Source organism: Eleutherodactylus coqui, chromosome 1, assembly GCF_035609145.1.
Source record: "Eleutherodactylus coqui strain aEleCoq1 chromosome 1, aEleCoq1.hap1, whole genome shotgun sequence".
NCBI lineage: Eukaryota > Metazoa > Chordata > Amphibia > Anura > Eleutherodactylidae > Eleutherodactylus > Eleutherodactylus coqui.
Window position 1 is genome coordinate 137,821,523 of NC_089837.1, and position 16,680 is coordinate 137,838,202.

At 42.7% G+C, this 16,680-nt stretch overlaps 1 protein-coding gene across 1 annotated transcript in view; it reads left to right on the forward strand.

The window, feature by feature from the left end:
• SAMD7 (sterile alpha motif domain containing 7) overlaps nucleotides 1-16,680 on the forward strand; it is a 42,240-nt gene that overhangs the window by 13,553 nt on the left and 12,007 nt on the right. The window contains exons 2-7 of the mRNA XM_066589990.1: nucleotides 1,185-1,274; nucleotides 2,516-2,642; nucleotides 6,206-6,336; nucleotides 6,488-6,569; nucleotides 12,399-13,054; nucleotides 16,032-16,153. Of these exons, the coding sequence (XP_066446087.1) occupies nucleotides 1,199-1,274; nucleotides 2,516-2,642; nucleotides 6,206-6,336; nucleotides 6,488-6,569; nucleotides 12,399-13,054; nucleotides 16,032-16,153 (1,194 nt within the window). The 5' untranslated portion in view covers nucleotides 1,185-1,198. The remainder of the gene's footprint in view (nucleotides 1-1,184; nucleotides 1,275-2,515; nucleotides 2,643-6,205; nucleotides 6,337-6,487; nucleotides 6,570-12,398; nucleotides 13,055-16,031; nucleotides 16,154-16,680) is intronic.

Consider the following 16,680-nt stretch of genomic DNA (forward strand, 5'->3'; position numbering starts at 1 on the left):
TTTAGCGAGTATCTCCCCCGCTCGAGACGGAAGGTTCAAGTGCTGGCAGCGGGGGAGAGCGGGGCAGAACTCTCTCTCCCTCCCCCCCCCCCCCCCCCCCGCTTCCTCCTGCTGACAGCCGCTACCCACCGCTCCCCCGCGCCGGCACCCGAACCTGCAGTCTCGAGCGGGCAGGTACTCGCTAAAGGCAATGCTCGCTTGAGCAATTGCCTTTAGCGAGTATACTCGCTCATCTCTATTCAGTGCATATTCCAACTTTGTTTCACAAGCATAGACACCTATATCACTTCAAGATTTAACTCCTTACTGATGTGGCTTGTTTTGCGCATAAGGACGCAACTATTTTTGGGGGGATTTTCATCTCCCCTTCTCAAAAGCCATAACTTTGTCATTTTTTCATCAGCATGGCCATCCGAGGACTTGTTTTTTTTGCATGATGACGAGCTTTAGTTTTTATTGGTTCCATATTTGGGTACATATAATATATTGTATAATTTTTATTAATTTTTTTGAGCAGGAAGAACAAAAACACATGAGGTCTGTCATAGTATTTTGGGTATTTTTTTACAGCGTTAATGACATAATAATTCTTTTCTGTAGGTTCATACAACTGCAATAATACCAAAATTTTATATTTCTTTTAGGTTTTTCCACTTTTGCACAATAAAAACTCTTTTACTTGGAAAATATTTTTTACATTACTGCATTCAAAGTCCCTTTTTTATTTTTTCATTGACGAAGCTCTGTGGGGGCTTGTTTTTTGAGTGGCGAGCTGTAGTCTTTAATAGTACCATTTTAGGGTGCATATGGCTTTGTGATCACTTTTATTGCTTTTTTTTGTAGGCAAAATGAACAAAAAAAACTTTTTGGCTCATTTTTTTTATTGCATTTGCCATGCTTGGTGACTGGGCATTAACAAACCACATTCACTTGCAGCAAAAGAAGTCATGCTGCAGATTTTAAAATCCACATTATGCTCTATCTCTTGCGAAAATACATTCATTTATTGCAATGCAATGATTGAATGCAAAATTCACACCAATATCTGCACTTGGATTTTGCTATGGATTCACCCCACAGAGTGCGATCATACCCTTTTACTGCAGTCCAATTTAGCACTCAGCCTTAATAGTTTTTCCCCTGCTAATTTCAGTACAAGTAATGGTGTTATTTCTTTCTTATAGACGTAAATGAAGAAATGTCGATGATCAGTGACCAAGCTAATTTGGATGGAAAACATCTCTATCAGCTCACAGGTTGTATACCCACAGCAGGTAAAACACCACATGGATAGATAGGCTCATCGCACCTACACACGTGATGTCTATTTTGTCATTTGGGTTAGGTAACAACATATGGACATGTATTACCAGCCTTAAAAAATTTCCATGACAGTCTACATCAAAAGCAGTCAGATGGGTGAGCTTAAAGCGACACTTTGGGCCTTGACAAACAAGGATGAGCACAGCAGTTCTCTAACTACCGGATATACATTGTGCATTAGTATGCATCATTAGTCTAAAGGCCATTCACAAACAGATAATCATTCAAAGGAATGAAAGTTTTAGTGATGTTTTTGCATAAAGTGTTAATGTCCATTAACACTTTATCATCTTTATTTGCATGTAAAAAAGGGCCTCCAGGAGCTATTTGCAGAGCCCAGCATGTGATTAAACACGCTGGGCTCTGCACACAGCTGTATTGTTCTCGTCAGGGCTGCCAGCAGAATACAATGTGATCTCCGGCTCCCGTTGAGAACACAGCATGCAGTCTGTTGAGAGATACTTTTTTCTCTCTGCGGCTGAATGATGGCTTTTAAGTTCACCTTAAAATCATCGTTTAGACGAAAAGTGCACAATGGCAGTGTTTACATGTAACGATTATCACTCACGGTCGTGTCACTTTAAAGGGGTTGTCCGGTTACTAGACAATCCCTTTTCAATAGGACCTCCTGCATGAAAATCATAAACAGAGATATACTTCCTCCTCTATGCAACTTGCTGCGGTCCTGGAGATTCCTGCGCCAATGAGAGACTACTACGTCACGCTCTTGAATTCCTGGCACTAGGGCTCACATCCTGAGCAGCATGACGCCAGGAGTTTCAAGAACGCGACGCTGCATACTCTCATTGGCTGCAGCAGTCATGTGATTTCCTGTGACATTATCTGTCACAATAAACCCCTGGACTGCAGTAGACTGCAATGGAAAACTTTTCTGCTGCGGAATTTAGCATGTCTTGCGGAATTGTTGTTGTGGATTTCTAACATATAGGAGATTGTATATGGGTCATTCCACAATAAAAGTCTGTGTGAAACAACGCTAGAAATTCCACAAGACGTTCCCCAGAACACATTCCGTAGTTAAAAGTGCAACGAAATCTGGTCTAATTGACAAAATTTGCATCTGCGCTGTGGAAAATTCCTTCCCTGAGGCCTCCTTCACACAGGCTTTGGGGTAAGTGCCGCGAATTTTATGAACATAGTTTAGCATTACTTCTTCTCTTTACTCTCCTAGAACTACGGCAAAAGCAAGAGATTATGATGAGAAATCAGATGATGTCTGTCAACCCTCAAGTTGTGGTTCCAGTCCAGCAGAGGATGCCAGTTATTCCAACACAGTTTGACTCGCGACTCTTAGACAGGTGCCGGTATTCATGGGCTCTGGGAGCGGCAAATACTACATTTATTTTCAAAGTTGGATTCAGCAAAAATTCCCAGAGTACAGATGTTAATGGGAACCTGTCACGTTGCCAGAGCGCAATGGTTATGGTGCTGTTAGGGGATGTGATAGGGAGCCACGTGATGCATTTGTTTATACTCAAATGCTATTTGCTATTTTCACTATTGGACCAACATGTGAATTTGTTTTTTCATGTACGTGAAAATCACATGTGTGTACAGTGATATGGCTGACAAATCGCAGGTCTACGAGTACGAAATTGGTCTGATTTTCTTGAACTGATTTTTCACAGGGGGGGCAGTAAAAGTCTAACTAGAAAATTCAGCCCTATTCACAGGAAAGACTTATGCTAAAATAATAATCTTTATTAGAATAATTTAAAAAGAGACAGTAGACTCAGGGCACAGCACAAAACAAAGAGTTGGGAAGGATGTTGCAGCCACTCAAGGGTGGTCAAGCCACCAGGTGGCAGCGCCTCCGACCAACCTGGGACAAGACGTCGTTAGCTACAAAAATACTCTTGTTAGAGAGATATAGTTATTGGGACTAGAACTATGGATCGTGTCACTGTATGGGAATGATAAATCCTCAACCAGAGGATAAGAGGATCATACACTTTGTTCAGATATTTCAGTCAGACCGAAACTGATGATGGTGTCACGGTCACGTCTCCATATGTAGCTAACGCAACAAAATACTTAGTAAGGACTTGCGCGTCTTAGTGCAAGAACTACAGAATTTTCTCACTAGGTACACTATTCTTAGGTTTATTGCATCACACTTTTGGTCTCAGGTTATTGCATCGTACTATAACTCGACGCGTTTCACCACTTCGTAAATGTGGATCATCAGGAGTGATAGTACTAAATAAGTCGTATAATTTGCAAAGGTGAATCACTGTGCTCAAGGTTAAGAGCCAAGTGATGTATACCAAAGTTATGAGTCCTAGATGCAATATATGCTCATGCTAGTGCCTATGAACAAAAGGTAAGACGGCTTCTAGAAAAAGATGCAACAAGCCAAAGTCTCCTTTTGGGGGAAACTGATCCAGTATATAAGCTGAGACCAATCTGATTATCTTACTCTCACAGACTTAAAGGGGTTGTCTCGCGGCAAACATCAAAATTTTACTTTACCCCATTCCCCCTGTCACCCCCCATAAAATAACAATTTAAAGCGGTTTTTAAGCCGCTTGCTACTCACCGATCCGACGAAATATGAAGTTTAAAAAATCTTCTGCCAAAGATGGCCGCAGGTCCTTTCCCAGGGATGCACTGCTGTTTTCTCCCATGGTGCACCGCGGGTCTTCTCCTATGGTGCACCATGGGCTCTGTGCGTTCCATTGCCGATTCCAGCCTCCTGATTGGCTGGAATCAGCACACGTGACAGGGCGGAGCTACGCGATGACGCGTAGAAGGGGGCGGAGCCAGAACGCCGCTCGTGCCGGACCGTCCAGAAGGGAGAAGACCGCACAGCGCAAGCGCGTCTAAAAAAGCAAGAAGACCCTGAAATTAGACAGAGCCATGGAGACGGGGACGCTAGCAACGGAGCAGGTAAGTGAATAACTTCTGTATGGCTCATATTTAATGCACAATGTATATTACAAAGTGCATTAATATGGCCATACAGAAGTGTATAACCCCACTTGCTGCCGCGAGACAACCCCTTTAAGCATTCCATTTATGCAATTGTCAAAAAATAGCTTGGAGTCAATCCTAACACTTGTTGGCTAGCACCGAAGGCTATATACGCCTAGAGTCAATCCTCCTAAAGTGCCAAACTGCCCAGTTAGAATCTGTAGGTAAAAGCTGGTCTCTTTAAAGGCCCAATCACCCCAGTCAAAAGGTCTAGAGGAGCGAGGTATACAGCATAGATAGTTTCCCTAAGCATAATAGCAGGCTTTAGTATGTCAAAATAACAAAGAGAGGTCCCATCGCCTTGATGGTAGGCAAGAGATTATGATGAGAAATCAGATGATGTCTGTCAACCCTCAAGTTGTGGTTCCAGTCCAGCAGAGGATGCCAGTTATTCCAACACAGTTTGACTCACGACTCTTAGACAGGTGCCGGTATTCATGGGCTCTGTGAGCGGCAAATACTACATTTATTTTCAAAGTTGGATTCAGCAGAAATTCCCAGAGTACAGATGTTAATGGGAACCTGTCACGTTGCCAGAGCGCAATGGTTATGGTGCTGTTAGGGAATGTGATAGGGAGCCACGTGATGCATTTGTTTATACTCAAATGCTATTTGCTATTTTCACTATTGGACCAACATGTGAATTTGTTTTTTCATGTCCGTGAAAATCACATGTGTGTACAGTGATGTGGCTGACAAATCGCAGGTCTACGAGTACGAAATTGGTCTGATTTTCTTGAACTGATATCGTACTCGCCTCTGTAAACATAGCCTTAAGGGTGCATTCACACGAACGTATATCGGCTCGGTTTTCACGCTGAGCCGATATACGTTGTCTCTCTCTGCAGGGGGGGGAGGATGGAAGAGCCAGAAGCAGGAACTGAGCTCCCGCCCCCTCTGTGCCTCCTCTCCGCCCCTCTGCACTATTTGCAATGAGAGGAGGCAGGACGGGGCGGGGCTAAGGTCCGAGAATTAGCCCCGCCCCGTCCCACCTCTCCCCATTGCAAATAGTGCAGAGGGGCGGAGAGGAGGCACAGAGGGGGCGGGAGCTCAGTTCCTGCTCCTGGCTCTTCCATCCTCCCCCCCCCCCTGCACACGAGGACAACGTATATCGGCTCGGTGTAAAAACCGAGCCGATATACGTTCGTGTGAATGCAGCCTAAGGCCCATTTAGACACAACAACTTTTGAGCAATAATCGTTGTCTGCATTCAGCGCAAGGTGAAGCGATCACCTTGTGCTCCAAGCGGGGGATACAGAAGACAAGCAGGGCCACTTGTCTTCTGCATCCAGCTGTTCTCTGCTTGGAGCGCCCGGGTGTTATACAGCCGAGCAATCCGAGTGGGGGATGCAGAACACAGCTGGTCAGCTGTGTTCTTCATACCCAGCCTGTGTTCAGGGAGCAGAATACAGCTGAAACAATAGTATCAGCTGTATCCCGCTGTGAACTCCTGATAACTGATTACTGATCTTTCAGCATGCTGAAAGACAACGATCAGCGACGGCTTAACAGAAACTGCACGATGTCAGTGCAGTTAGACACAACGATTATTGCTCAAAAAATGGTTCAAAAAGAAGGCGATCAGCCATTAAATGAACATTATCACGTTTGTTGGCTTATTGTAGGCTTATTTGCATGGCCTGATGAGTGGGCAAATGAACATATTTGAACAAATGTATTTACCCGATTTATCGGGCCGTGTAAAAGGTATAAGTCATTTTTTTTTTAAATGTACAACTTTATTTGTATAATTAAGAAGACATCCTCCACCCAAATTTTGGAATAGAATTACTTTATGGCCCCATCCACTACCCAGCATAGAAGGGCCAGCACCATATAATCACCGATTATACAAAAACTAATGAAGTATTGTTTTATTTTTTTCTAGAGGAGATTTATTACCATCAAATGATTTGATAATTCCCAACGACACAAGACAAATGCATTTGGCCTCACATTTTGGATCCTCAGCTCCTGGTCATTCAGGTGTCATGTCCAACAGAGCTTTCTCTACCCCAGGTAATGCTACAAATAACAATGCCTCTTATTCTGTAACATCTCATTACTAAAACAATAGGGTATTATCTTGTAACGCTTAAAAAATAAAATCATCGTGATCAGTTGAATCTAATGGGAATATCCTTTAATAAGCGCTCTGCTTCATTCATAGGTTACAGCAACTTCTTACACACAGAACCTTTGGATTTTATGGCCAGGAGGCAGGAACTATTACAGAAACAAAATTTAAACAGGTATTTAAAAGTTTCAATAATATTATATCAAAGAAGGATATTTAACCCCTTCCCGTTCCAGGACGTACATTTACGTCCTGGAGCGTAAGGGTATGTATGCAGAGAGTTCACGAGGCGACCTCTCTGCATACAGCGCGAGCGTCAGTTGTTTTACCGATCGCAGCTATTAACCCTTTAAACGCCGCAGTCAGTTCTGACAGCAGCATTTAAAGCCCCCGAACAGCGGTGAGATCGGGGGAGCCGTGCAGGTGTCATGGCTGCCGGGGGCCTTCTGAAAGGCCCAGGGGCTGCCCTGAGAGACTGCCTATCAAGCCATCCCTGTGGGGTGGCTTGATAGGCTGCCTGACAGAATGCAGTATGACGTAATGCTATAGCATTACGTCATACTGCAGGAACGATCAAAGTATCGCATGCTATAGTCCCACAGGGGGACTTAAAAGTAAAGTGAAAAAAAGAGCAGTAGAGTTTTTTTAATTGTAAAAAAAAAAAAAAGTTTAAATCATCCCCCTTTTGCCATATCTATAATTAAAAAGTCTAAATAATCAAATAAAAATACATATTTGGTATCCCCGCGTCCATAACAGTCCAATCTATCAAAGTAGCACATTATTTACCCCGCACGGTGAACGTCGCCTGAAAAAAAAATAAAGAACGCCAGAAATGCACTTTTTCAGTTACCCTGTCTCGCAGAAAAAATGCAATAAAAAGCGATCAAAAAGTCATATGTATTCTGTATTGGTACTAACGGAAACTACAGGACATCCTGGAAAAAATGAGCCATCGCTGAACTGCGTCGACGGGGAAAAAAAAGAGTATAATAAAAAAACTATGCAAGTTTGGTATCGTGGTAATCGTACGGACCCATAGAATAAAGTTATCATGTCGTTTTTGTAGCAGTTTTTGCACCATAAAAACAAAACGCACTGAAAGATGGCGGAATGTCGTTTTTTTTTTTCATTTTACTCCACCTGGAATTTTTTAAAAGTTTTTCAGTACATTATATGGTACATTAAATAGCACCATTGAAAAATACAACTCGTCCCGCAAAAAACAAGCCCTCATACAGCGAGGTTGATTGATAAATAAAGGAGTTATGCTTTTTTTAAGAGGGGGAAGGAAAAAACAAAAATGGGGAAAAAAAGGGCCTCGTCATGAAGGGGTTAATCGTGGACTATTGTTATAAGTATTTTGGGTCAGTTCAATGAGATTACCATCTCGGGGGTAAAATGGTTGGCACAAAAAGAAATACACTCCAAAACTTAGTTCAAACTGTCTCCTCCAGCTGCTATTCACTTGTCTCTTCACAGCACATCACAGTACATAAGCATCATACCCTGTTTTCCTGAAAATAAGACATACCCTGAAAGTAAGAAATAGCATGATTTTCCAGAATTTTTGAGGATGCAAAATGATTTTTCAGGCTTTTTGAGGATGCTTGAAATATAAGCCCTACTCCAAAATTAAGCCCTGCTAACACTTAATTAAAAAAGTCAATTTAAATAGTGTCCAGGCAGCTATACATGTAAAAAAGTTCAACCTTTTTGAACAAAAAATGAATATAAGACACTGTCTTATTTTCGGGGAAACACGGTAGTACAGGAAGAAAATAAACCCAAGGCTGTCTGGCCACTAGCTGAACATACTGGGAAATATCTATCAATCTTTGTGTATCAATTTCCTGGATACAAAAATCAAGACTTTTTGTGGGTTTAAGCCGGGTCCTGACACTTTTTCCTCCTACCTCTTAAAGGGAACCTCTCATTGGGTTTATGCTGCCTGAACCATGGGCCGCATGAACCCAGGGCAGATCTGCACAGTTCCCCCATGTAAGTGTTCAGAAATGCTGTGGCGTTTCAGAATTAACACACTTTGAAGCTTACTTATTGCTCACGGATGGAGCTCTTCAGTGTTTCAAAATAACACTTATATGGGGGGCACTGGGCAGATCTGTCTTTTCTTAGGTTCATACTGCCCATGGTTCAGGCAACATTAACCCAGTGACAGATGCCCTTCCATAAATTTTTTGCACTGCCACTGGCAGTCTAAGTAATTCTTCCTCGTTGTGTTCCTCACTTAGGCCTCCTGCACACAGGCGGGTCGGACCGCACATGCGAGATTCCTGCAGCGGAGTTCGACCCAGTGCACAGACTGGTGACCCTTGCGTACCTGTCCGGTGTCTTCTGTCAGCGCTGCGGATGTGCCGGCCAGTGCTCCGTCGCGCATGCGCAGTAGGTGCTGGGGGGTGACGTGTATCTCGTGATACTTCCGCAGTACTCACTGCGGAAGTGCCGCAGGACGGATGGCTTCCATTGACTTCAATGGAAGCCGGCCATGCGTAACCTGCCCAAAATCGATTTCCGCTCATGGAGATGAAATGGCGTTTTGCCATTCAATGCTATGGGCTGTATTTGTTACAGAGTCAGAAGGCGGACCCCCGCCGCGGACTCCACAATGCAAATACGCCCGTGTGCAGGAGGCCTAATCTGGAGCAAGGCATTTCACCTACACGCCAAAAACATCAGTGCCAGCTCCCATAGGTCTTTTGCTTATGGACGATTATCGTTTAGAATCACTCAGATTCTTGCGCTTCCGTGGGAATTTGAATGATTTTTGTCCCGTGTTATCATATGCGGCAACTGAATGAGAATTGTTCTGTCGTTCAGTTTCTGCATGCAAAAAACTGAACAATGTTCCATTCAGTATAAACAGCAGTCGTTCACTTTTGAACGACTGTCTGCTTACTGTGAATGGAGGCAGGCAGGGAGTGGAACGCTTCCCAGCCCGCTGCACCTCCATTCTGGCAGCGCTGTGAGCAATGCCAGCGATACTCACTCCTGTGTAACAGTACAGGAGCGAGCACCACTCGGAGGAGTGTTGGGCATCGTTTGCCTGGCAGCTTCTCTTGTGTAAAAGGATCATTAGTCTGTCTCTTCTCCAGATTGAGAACCATTGTTAGAAGGGCTCTGTTTGGGAGAAGGACTAACAGTGGTCGGACAATAAGATTCAGACTGCAGCAATGTACTGTGAGTTAATATTCACATAGTATGCTGACAGCAGTACACACAGCACATACAGATTGTCAAGAATACTTGTTTTAGCCAACTTTCCCAGAAATATTGCTCATCCTTCACCTGGTGCCATTGAACATATTTGCCCAGTTTAAACAACTGTATTCACCAATGTGGACTATAATATCTATGGCTGCATCTGCAAAACAATTCTTCACTAGATGACCATACATTTAATGGTTGTTTAGCCATCTGAACTGGTTAGTATTTTCTCCAGCAGGTTTTGGGGTATTCTGTGGCTTCCTAATTGTGTAGTATGGCATGTGCAATAACCAGTCAGACACAAGTTATAAGTCTCCGGTCTAAACTGGGTCTGGGCGGTACATTGCTCAGGCCCTCACTTTATTAACACACATAATACCTGCCCTTTATGGGCGTATAACATATTGCATCGATAACATATATAAGTTTTCATTCGTTGGGCCATATAGAATCCCCTGCCTCTCCCCACACCCCTCTCAAGTCCAGTGTATGAGCCAGTCTTTGTCTCCTCAACAAATGGTCAGGCAAAAGTAGCTTCTTTGTCTCAGAAGTTGAGGGTGGGGGAGGACTGGGGAAACACCCAAGATAAATATACCTTTAGTCTTACTACATACCAATGTAATTTAACGTAGGGGCTGAAGAGGAGCTTTATATTAGGCTAATGTTATAGAACACATCTTTCACCATGCCATTGTCCAGCAATTGCCATAATGAGATTGTGTGGCCATTAGCCTCTACAGAGTTAAATCACTACAGCTGCGTAATACATTTAGTTTATACAAATCAATAGACATTTTACGCTAACTAATCATCATGTCTACTACACATTAACCTACTCCTGTCTAATGGCCACCTTTAGTCATCTCACTCTTCCTTTTTCCTTATATTTTCTACTACAGTAATTCTTACTGCATCACGGCTGAAGTCCATTAAGCTCCAATGAGGAGGTAGCAATTTGTGCAGCACAAGAGAAGAGCCATAATGATACTGTAATTTATCACCTGCACCCGAACTCCACAGTGCTAGTGCTGATTACTGCCTTAAATTTCAAACCTATTTCCGTTTGCTGTCATCACACTTGTTTATTTTTCTTGAAGTCGGCATAAAATATTCTTACTAATATTGTGCTTGTAATGGGACACAAAGCCAAAACAAACGTCTCCAACTAATTAAACTGTACACAATCATTTTCTGTATGCTCAAACTATTTACATAGGTTTATAGTTGTCAAGCCGATTTCCTGCAGGAAGGATGAAGTTTAATCTTAACATAGACACTGCCATAAAATACACGTCAATTAACTCACATGCATATTTACATATAAGACATTTAAGCACAACTAGTTATTACATGCGGCAGCTGTATAATAAGCAAATTAAAGGGTTGTTCCATGAGTACATAGTAACTTACTGCGTGAGATCAGGCAAACCATACGTCTCCAACAAAAATCATTTAAAAACGAATGCTCCTGTGTCCAGATATTGCTGCTACATTATAGGTTGTCCTATAATGAAATATTACATTTCTCCATTAGAGCATGCAAAATAAAACAATTTTTCATTGCATTCATTTTTGAAAAATGCCATGTCTAGATATTGTTGTTACGTACTTGTTATGGTGCCACCTGATGTAGTTTTTTTCCTGCTGAGAATATCTAACATATATGTGCCCTGCTGGTGGACGCACGCGCTCAGTAGCTCAGTCCCATCTAGATCCTCGGGTACACAAGTAGGGCAGTGATTCCCGCTATTGTACAGATCAGCCATTAAGAAGCAGTGCACTGGAACAGATGATTTCTCACCAGTACTGAACATATTAGATAGATGTTCTGAGAGGGAATTAAAAGAACGCCAGGGGGCACCATAACAAGTATGTAACAACAATACCTAGACACGGGGACATTTTTCAAAAATGAATGTAATAAAAAATTGTTTTGTTTGCATGCTCTAATAGAGAGGTGTAATATTTCATTATAGGACAACCCCTTTCAAGCACTGTTAAAGGAAGTCTGTCATGTGAAATTAACCCTACTAACTATAAGCACTGTCAGAGCAGTACTCAGACATGAAGGGGCATCATGCCATTACTTCTTCTGGCAGAGCTTCGATCATGGGGAAATCGTTATTCTTGTGCCCCACGTGTTGTATGCAAACACCGTCCAATGGCTAGGTTACTCCTCTAGACTCGTCCTGTGCTTCTGCTCTCAGTCTTCCTCAGCTCCTCCCCTTGCTTAGTGACTGATTGCTTCCTTCTGCATTCGTTAAGCAAGGGGAAGGGCTGAGGAAGACCGAGAGCAGAAGAACAGGACAAGTCTGAATGGATGGCCTGCCCATCGGACGGTCCTGGGCTCGTTTGCATATAATGCACAGGGCAGAAGAATAAAGATTTCTCCATAATCATAGGAAATCATCCAGATCTGAGTGCTGATCTGACAGCTCCAATAGTAGGGTTAATTTCACATGTCAGACTTCCTTTGAGTTATATGGGTATTATAAATAGGGGTCTTCTTGGGACTACCTATTGTGAACCAGACTGGAGAGCCAATATCAAACAGTGCCTCTTATTCTGGAAGACACGCTTCATCAATATATTACATAGATCCGTATTCATTAAAAGGCTGTATATAACACTACATGTCTACTGTAACAGCTTTGCATGGGAAAAGAACAGCCGAGGATAATGTCTCTAGCAAAATCAAGTTCTGACAATAGATTCCCTTGAATGATAATGTCCTTCTTTCGTTTAACTTTAAATTCCCCATATTTATTTTGCTGTATAGGATGGATATGGAAATTAATGCAATGTATCACCAAAGAGAGATGGACAAGTCTCATAGGAAAGGTTTTGTTGATATGGACACATCATTTCTCTACCATGGAATGCCATCCAATCCAGTAGCCTTCAGAGGTCGGCAGATATGTCCAGAAGGCCAGCTTCCCGCAGATTTGTTTGTCCATCGCAATGCCCTGGACATCCTTCATGGTAGCACAATTTTAAAAACCAGTCCATATACTCCCATGAATAGCTTGCAAAGAGAAAGAGCACGCAGACCAGGCAGAAGAGCTGGCAATCCAAAAATTACAGAGAGCAGCATAGGTGTGTCAAAGATCCCAGCAGAAAATAAACCTCAATCTTCACCTTCTGCAACTGAAGAGGAGAAAAAAGAAGAGGATACAGAGGCATTTAACAGATGTGACCAAGGAAAAGTCAATACAGACTCGGCATCAGACAAGATTGTGATAGAAACCCAAGAGAACCAGGACAAGACAAGTAATCCTATTTCATCCATGTCCAACAGAAACAGGACTGGGGCTGACAAGGAACTTGCCAATCCAGGACCAACTTTTGAAGACCGATACATTTACCAGTCTCCAGTTCACCTTTCAACAAGTCCATTCAGTTATCCAGTAACAGTGAATCCTTCGCTTCTGCCAGGTGCGCATTACATCCCATTGTTCAATAACGGATCCAATGCATTTATGTGATAGTTAAAATCATACAAGAGCATGTGACATAGGGGCAGCATTTTTGTTATGGTATAACTTAGTCGTTGTACAATTAATCTCTGAAGCCTAAACAACTTACATCATTATGCATCATGATATGAAAAGCCAAAGGTCATGGAAGGCAGAAGATATAGCATAGTCCAGAAACAAGCTGAGGTTAGGAATGGAGAGGATGGGAAAGCTGAGTAGAGCAGGCCTGGGTAAGAACAGAAGTCAGTCAGAGTAAAAAACACACAACTGCATACTAGACAGAACTAATTGCTCAAGCACTTGCCAGCAGGGGCGGGTGCCCTAAGTAGCCAAAAGCTTGTCTGGATTGGCTGGGGGTGCATGCGCTGGCCTTCTAAGAGGTGGGTTAGCCACAAGTGCACATCCTATTGGCACCAGGAAACAGCTGAAGTGGCATCTGCAGCATAGGACACGGGGCACATGGTACTGGCTGTGATCATCAGAAAAAGGAGATAGGGGACACCGTCAGCTGCAACCAGGTGCCATATTAGATTGTGCTGATAATTAGTCCCCCCTACAGAAGTGATTCTTGGCCTAAACAGGACCCTAACAGATGTATAGGGAATTCAGAAGTAATTGTTGCATTATGTAATATTCTAGGGAACATGATGCAACAGAATTTGATTTTCTTAAACATTCATGGCATTTCTACAGGCTATGACATAAATGTCTGAAACATGAGGATAGGGGATAACGTAATATTCTGGTATAATTTAATGAATGATATCTGGGTGTAGCCTTGTCTATGTGGTGTGTCCTTATAAAACCTGACACTGGCTCCACTGATTGGCCATGGCTGTCTGCGTAAGAACAAATCTCCAACTGTTTCCACCCAGTTGTCCATTGATTCATAAAGTTCTAAGAACAGATGATCCAGAATTGTTATTTCATGGGAAAGACAATTATTTACCGGGTTTAAAGATACTGAATTTGAATTGCCATAAGCAAAATTAACCCTTTGGTGTTAATTCTAAATAAAACATAAACCTTTATTATAATGTAGGCGGACAAACATATAACTAACATCTAGTCTCCCTGATGATGCTGTTTAGGCTGCCTGTCCACGGGCGGGATATTGCCGCCCGGGAGCAGGAGCCAGCAGACAGATCTCTGCTGTCAGCCTATCTGACAGATAGGGTGACCGCGGAGAATCGCGGTAAATTCGCAGCATGCTGCGAATTGCCGCCCATGAGCGGAGAATCGCAATGATTCTACGCTCGTGGATAGGGGGGAAGCGCTCTCCATAGCAACGCTATAGAGAGCTTTCACTGCGTACCCCGCGGCCGGATTACCACCGCGGGAAACGCAATTCAAACCCGCCCGTGGACAGGCAGCCTTAGACAGCAAAACATGTTGAAGATTTACTCTGACAGATATGCTCACGGCGGTGAATCGCAGCAAATCGATTTAGATGCCGCAATTTAGATCCCTCGGGCAGAGAATCGCTATGATTCTCCGCTTATGGACGCTGGCCCTGCACTTTCCATAGCAATGCTATGGAAAGCTTCAGACAGCGTGATTGGCAGGGGATTTGCCACTGGAAATCATTGCCCGTGGACAGGACCCCTTATATTATATAGGAGCAGTCTTGATACTGCCATGTTTATAGACTGAACTTTGCAGACTGGGTTTTTAATATAGGTGTTTGTTCGTCTACAATATAATAAAGGTTTATATTTTATTTAGAAAATAATACCAAAGGGTTAATTTTGTTTATGGCAATTCAAATTCAGAAAAGCTGACAGGTCCTCTTTAAAAAGTTTATGGGAGTTATGGAATAGCTGGACAAGCAGCACTCTGCTCCTTCTGTAACACCTGTATCATGACCGTGTGGAAGGGCTGCCAACTCTCAATTGATGTTAATGCTAAACGTGGCTGCCTATGGGCCCTATAAACCGGTGAATGGTAGCCCCAGTAACCACATTCTCCCAATGGCTAAAGATATTAAAGCTGGAACCCCACCTATCAGCGATTTATGACATAGATATACCATAAATGCCCTAGATGAATATATCCCTTTAAGCTGACATTACACATTAGATTTTACATTTACATAAAAACGGCAGGCAACAAATAAAAAAATATTGAACATATCCAACCATCTTTACAGCAAATTTATAATGGTGCTCTCTATCACAATTATTCACATATTTGCATAAAACCATTTGATTTGCATGCAATGTATATGAACTGCTTTACCATGTACTGCTTCAGAATTTCTGCATACTAACAAGTAAGAGGTTCTAATGTTCTTTAAGTGTAAAAACCCTGAAACAGAATCCCTGGATGGAACTGGGGATGCAATCTATCTCTTCTTGTCAGGGGCGTAACTATAGAGGATGCAGGGGATGCGGTTGCACCCGGGCCCAGGAGCTTTAGGGGGCCCATAAGGCCTCTCTTCTCCATATAGGGAGCCCAATACTATTAATAAAACATTATAATTAGGGGCCCTGCTACACATTTTGCATTGGGGCCCAGGAGCTTTAAGATACGCTTCTGCTTCTTGTTGAAATCTGCTGAAATGGTGTCCTGTAGGTCTCCATTTCGTCAGGTTTCTGTTAGTTTCAGGCATTTTGTCGTGACCTATTGGCCTTCGTTTTAGCAGGTTTCAACAATAAAAGATAGGTTGCATGCCCGGTTATGTTTATGGATTCTGTTTTGGGGTTTTTCGACGTAAGGCCTAATAGAATCCCTTTATGTAAATAAAAACGAAATGTGAACAGGCCCTAAGATATTGAGAATCAGCAAGTTTTGCTCCGTTTTTCTAATATTTCTAGTGATGTTAAACTCTATATTTTGTTTTTGGAAAGTAGATTAGTAGCATATTATGGTAAATTGAAAAATATTAGTATTTTTAAAATTATATGCTCTATGTATGTTTTATTGTGTTTTAAAAGGAGCACATAGCCTCTTCCTAAATAGAGAAGAGATTCCCACTCTTCAGGATATCCGAAAATGGACTTCTCAGGATGTCTATAACTTTGTGTCAAATCTACCAGGCTGTTCTACCTATGCACAGGTGAATATTTTATTTGTTGCCCTCTCCCAAGAGATGAGCTATTCTCTTGGCTGAACTTGTGAAATGGCAGCCTATGAATTCATCAGTAACTCATTGCTGGGGTGGAACATTTACCAACAAAAAAAATTAAGATTTTTATGGTACAAATGAGCACTAGAGATGAGCGAGTGTACTCATTAAGGCAAATTACTCGAGCGAGTATCGCCATTTTCGAGTACATGCCCGCTCGTGACAAAAGATTCAGGGGCCGGCAGGGGTGAGCAGTGAGTTGCGGGAGTGAGCATGGGAGAGCGGGGGGGGGGGGGGAGAGGGAGTGAGAGAGATCTCCCCCACCCTCCCGCTCCTTCCCGCTCTCCCCCGCTGCCCCCCGCCAGCCCCCGAATCTTTTGGCACGAGCGGGCATGTACTCGCTCGAGTATTTTGCCTTAACGAGTACGCTCACTCATCTCTAATGAGCATATTTTACTTTTTTTCTCACTTAAAGGGAACTGGAAAGTCTTAGAAATGCTATAATAACAATAAACACT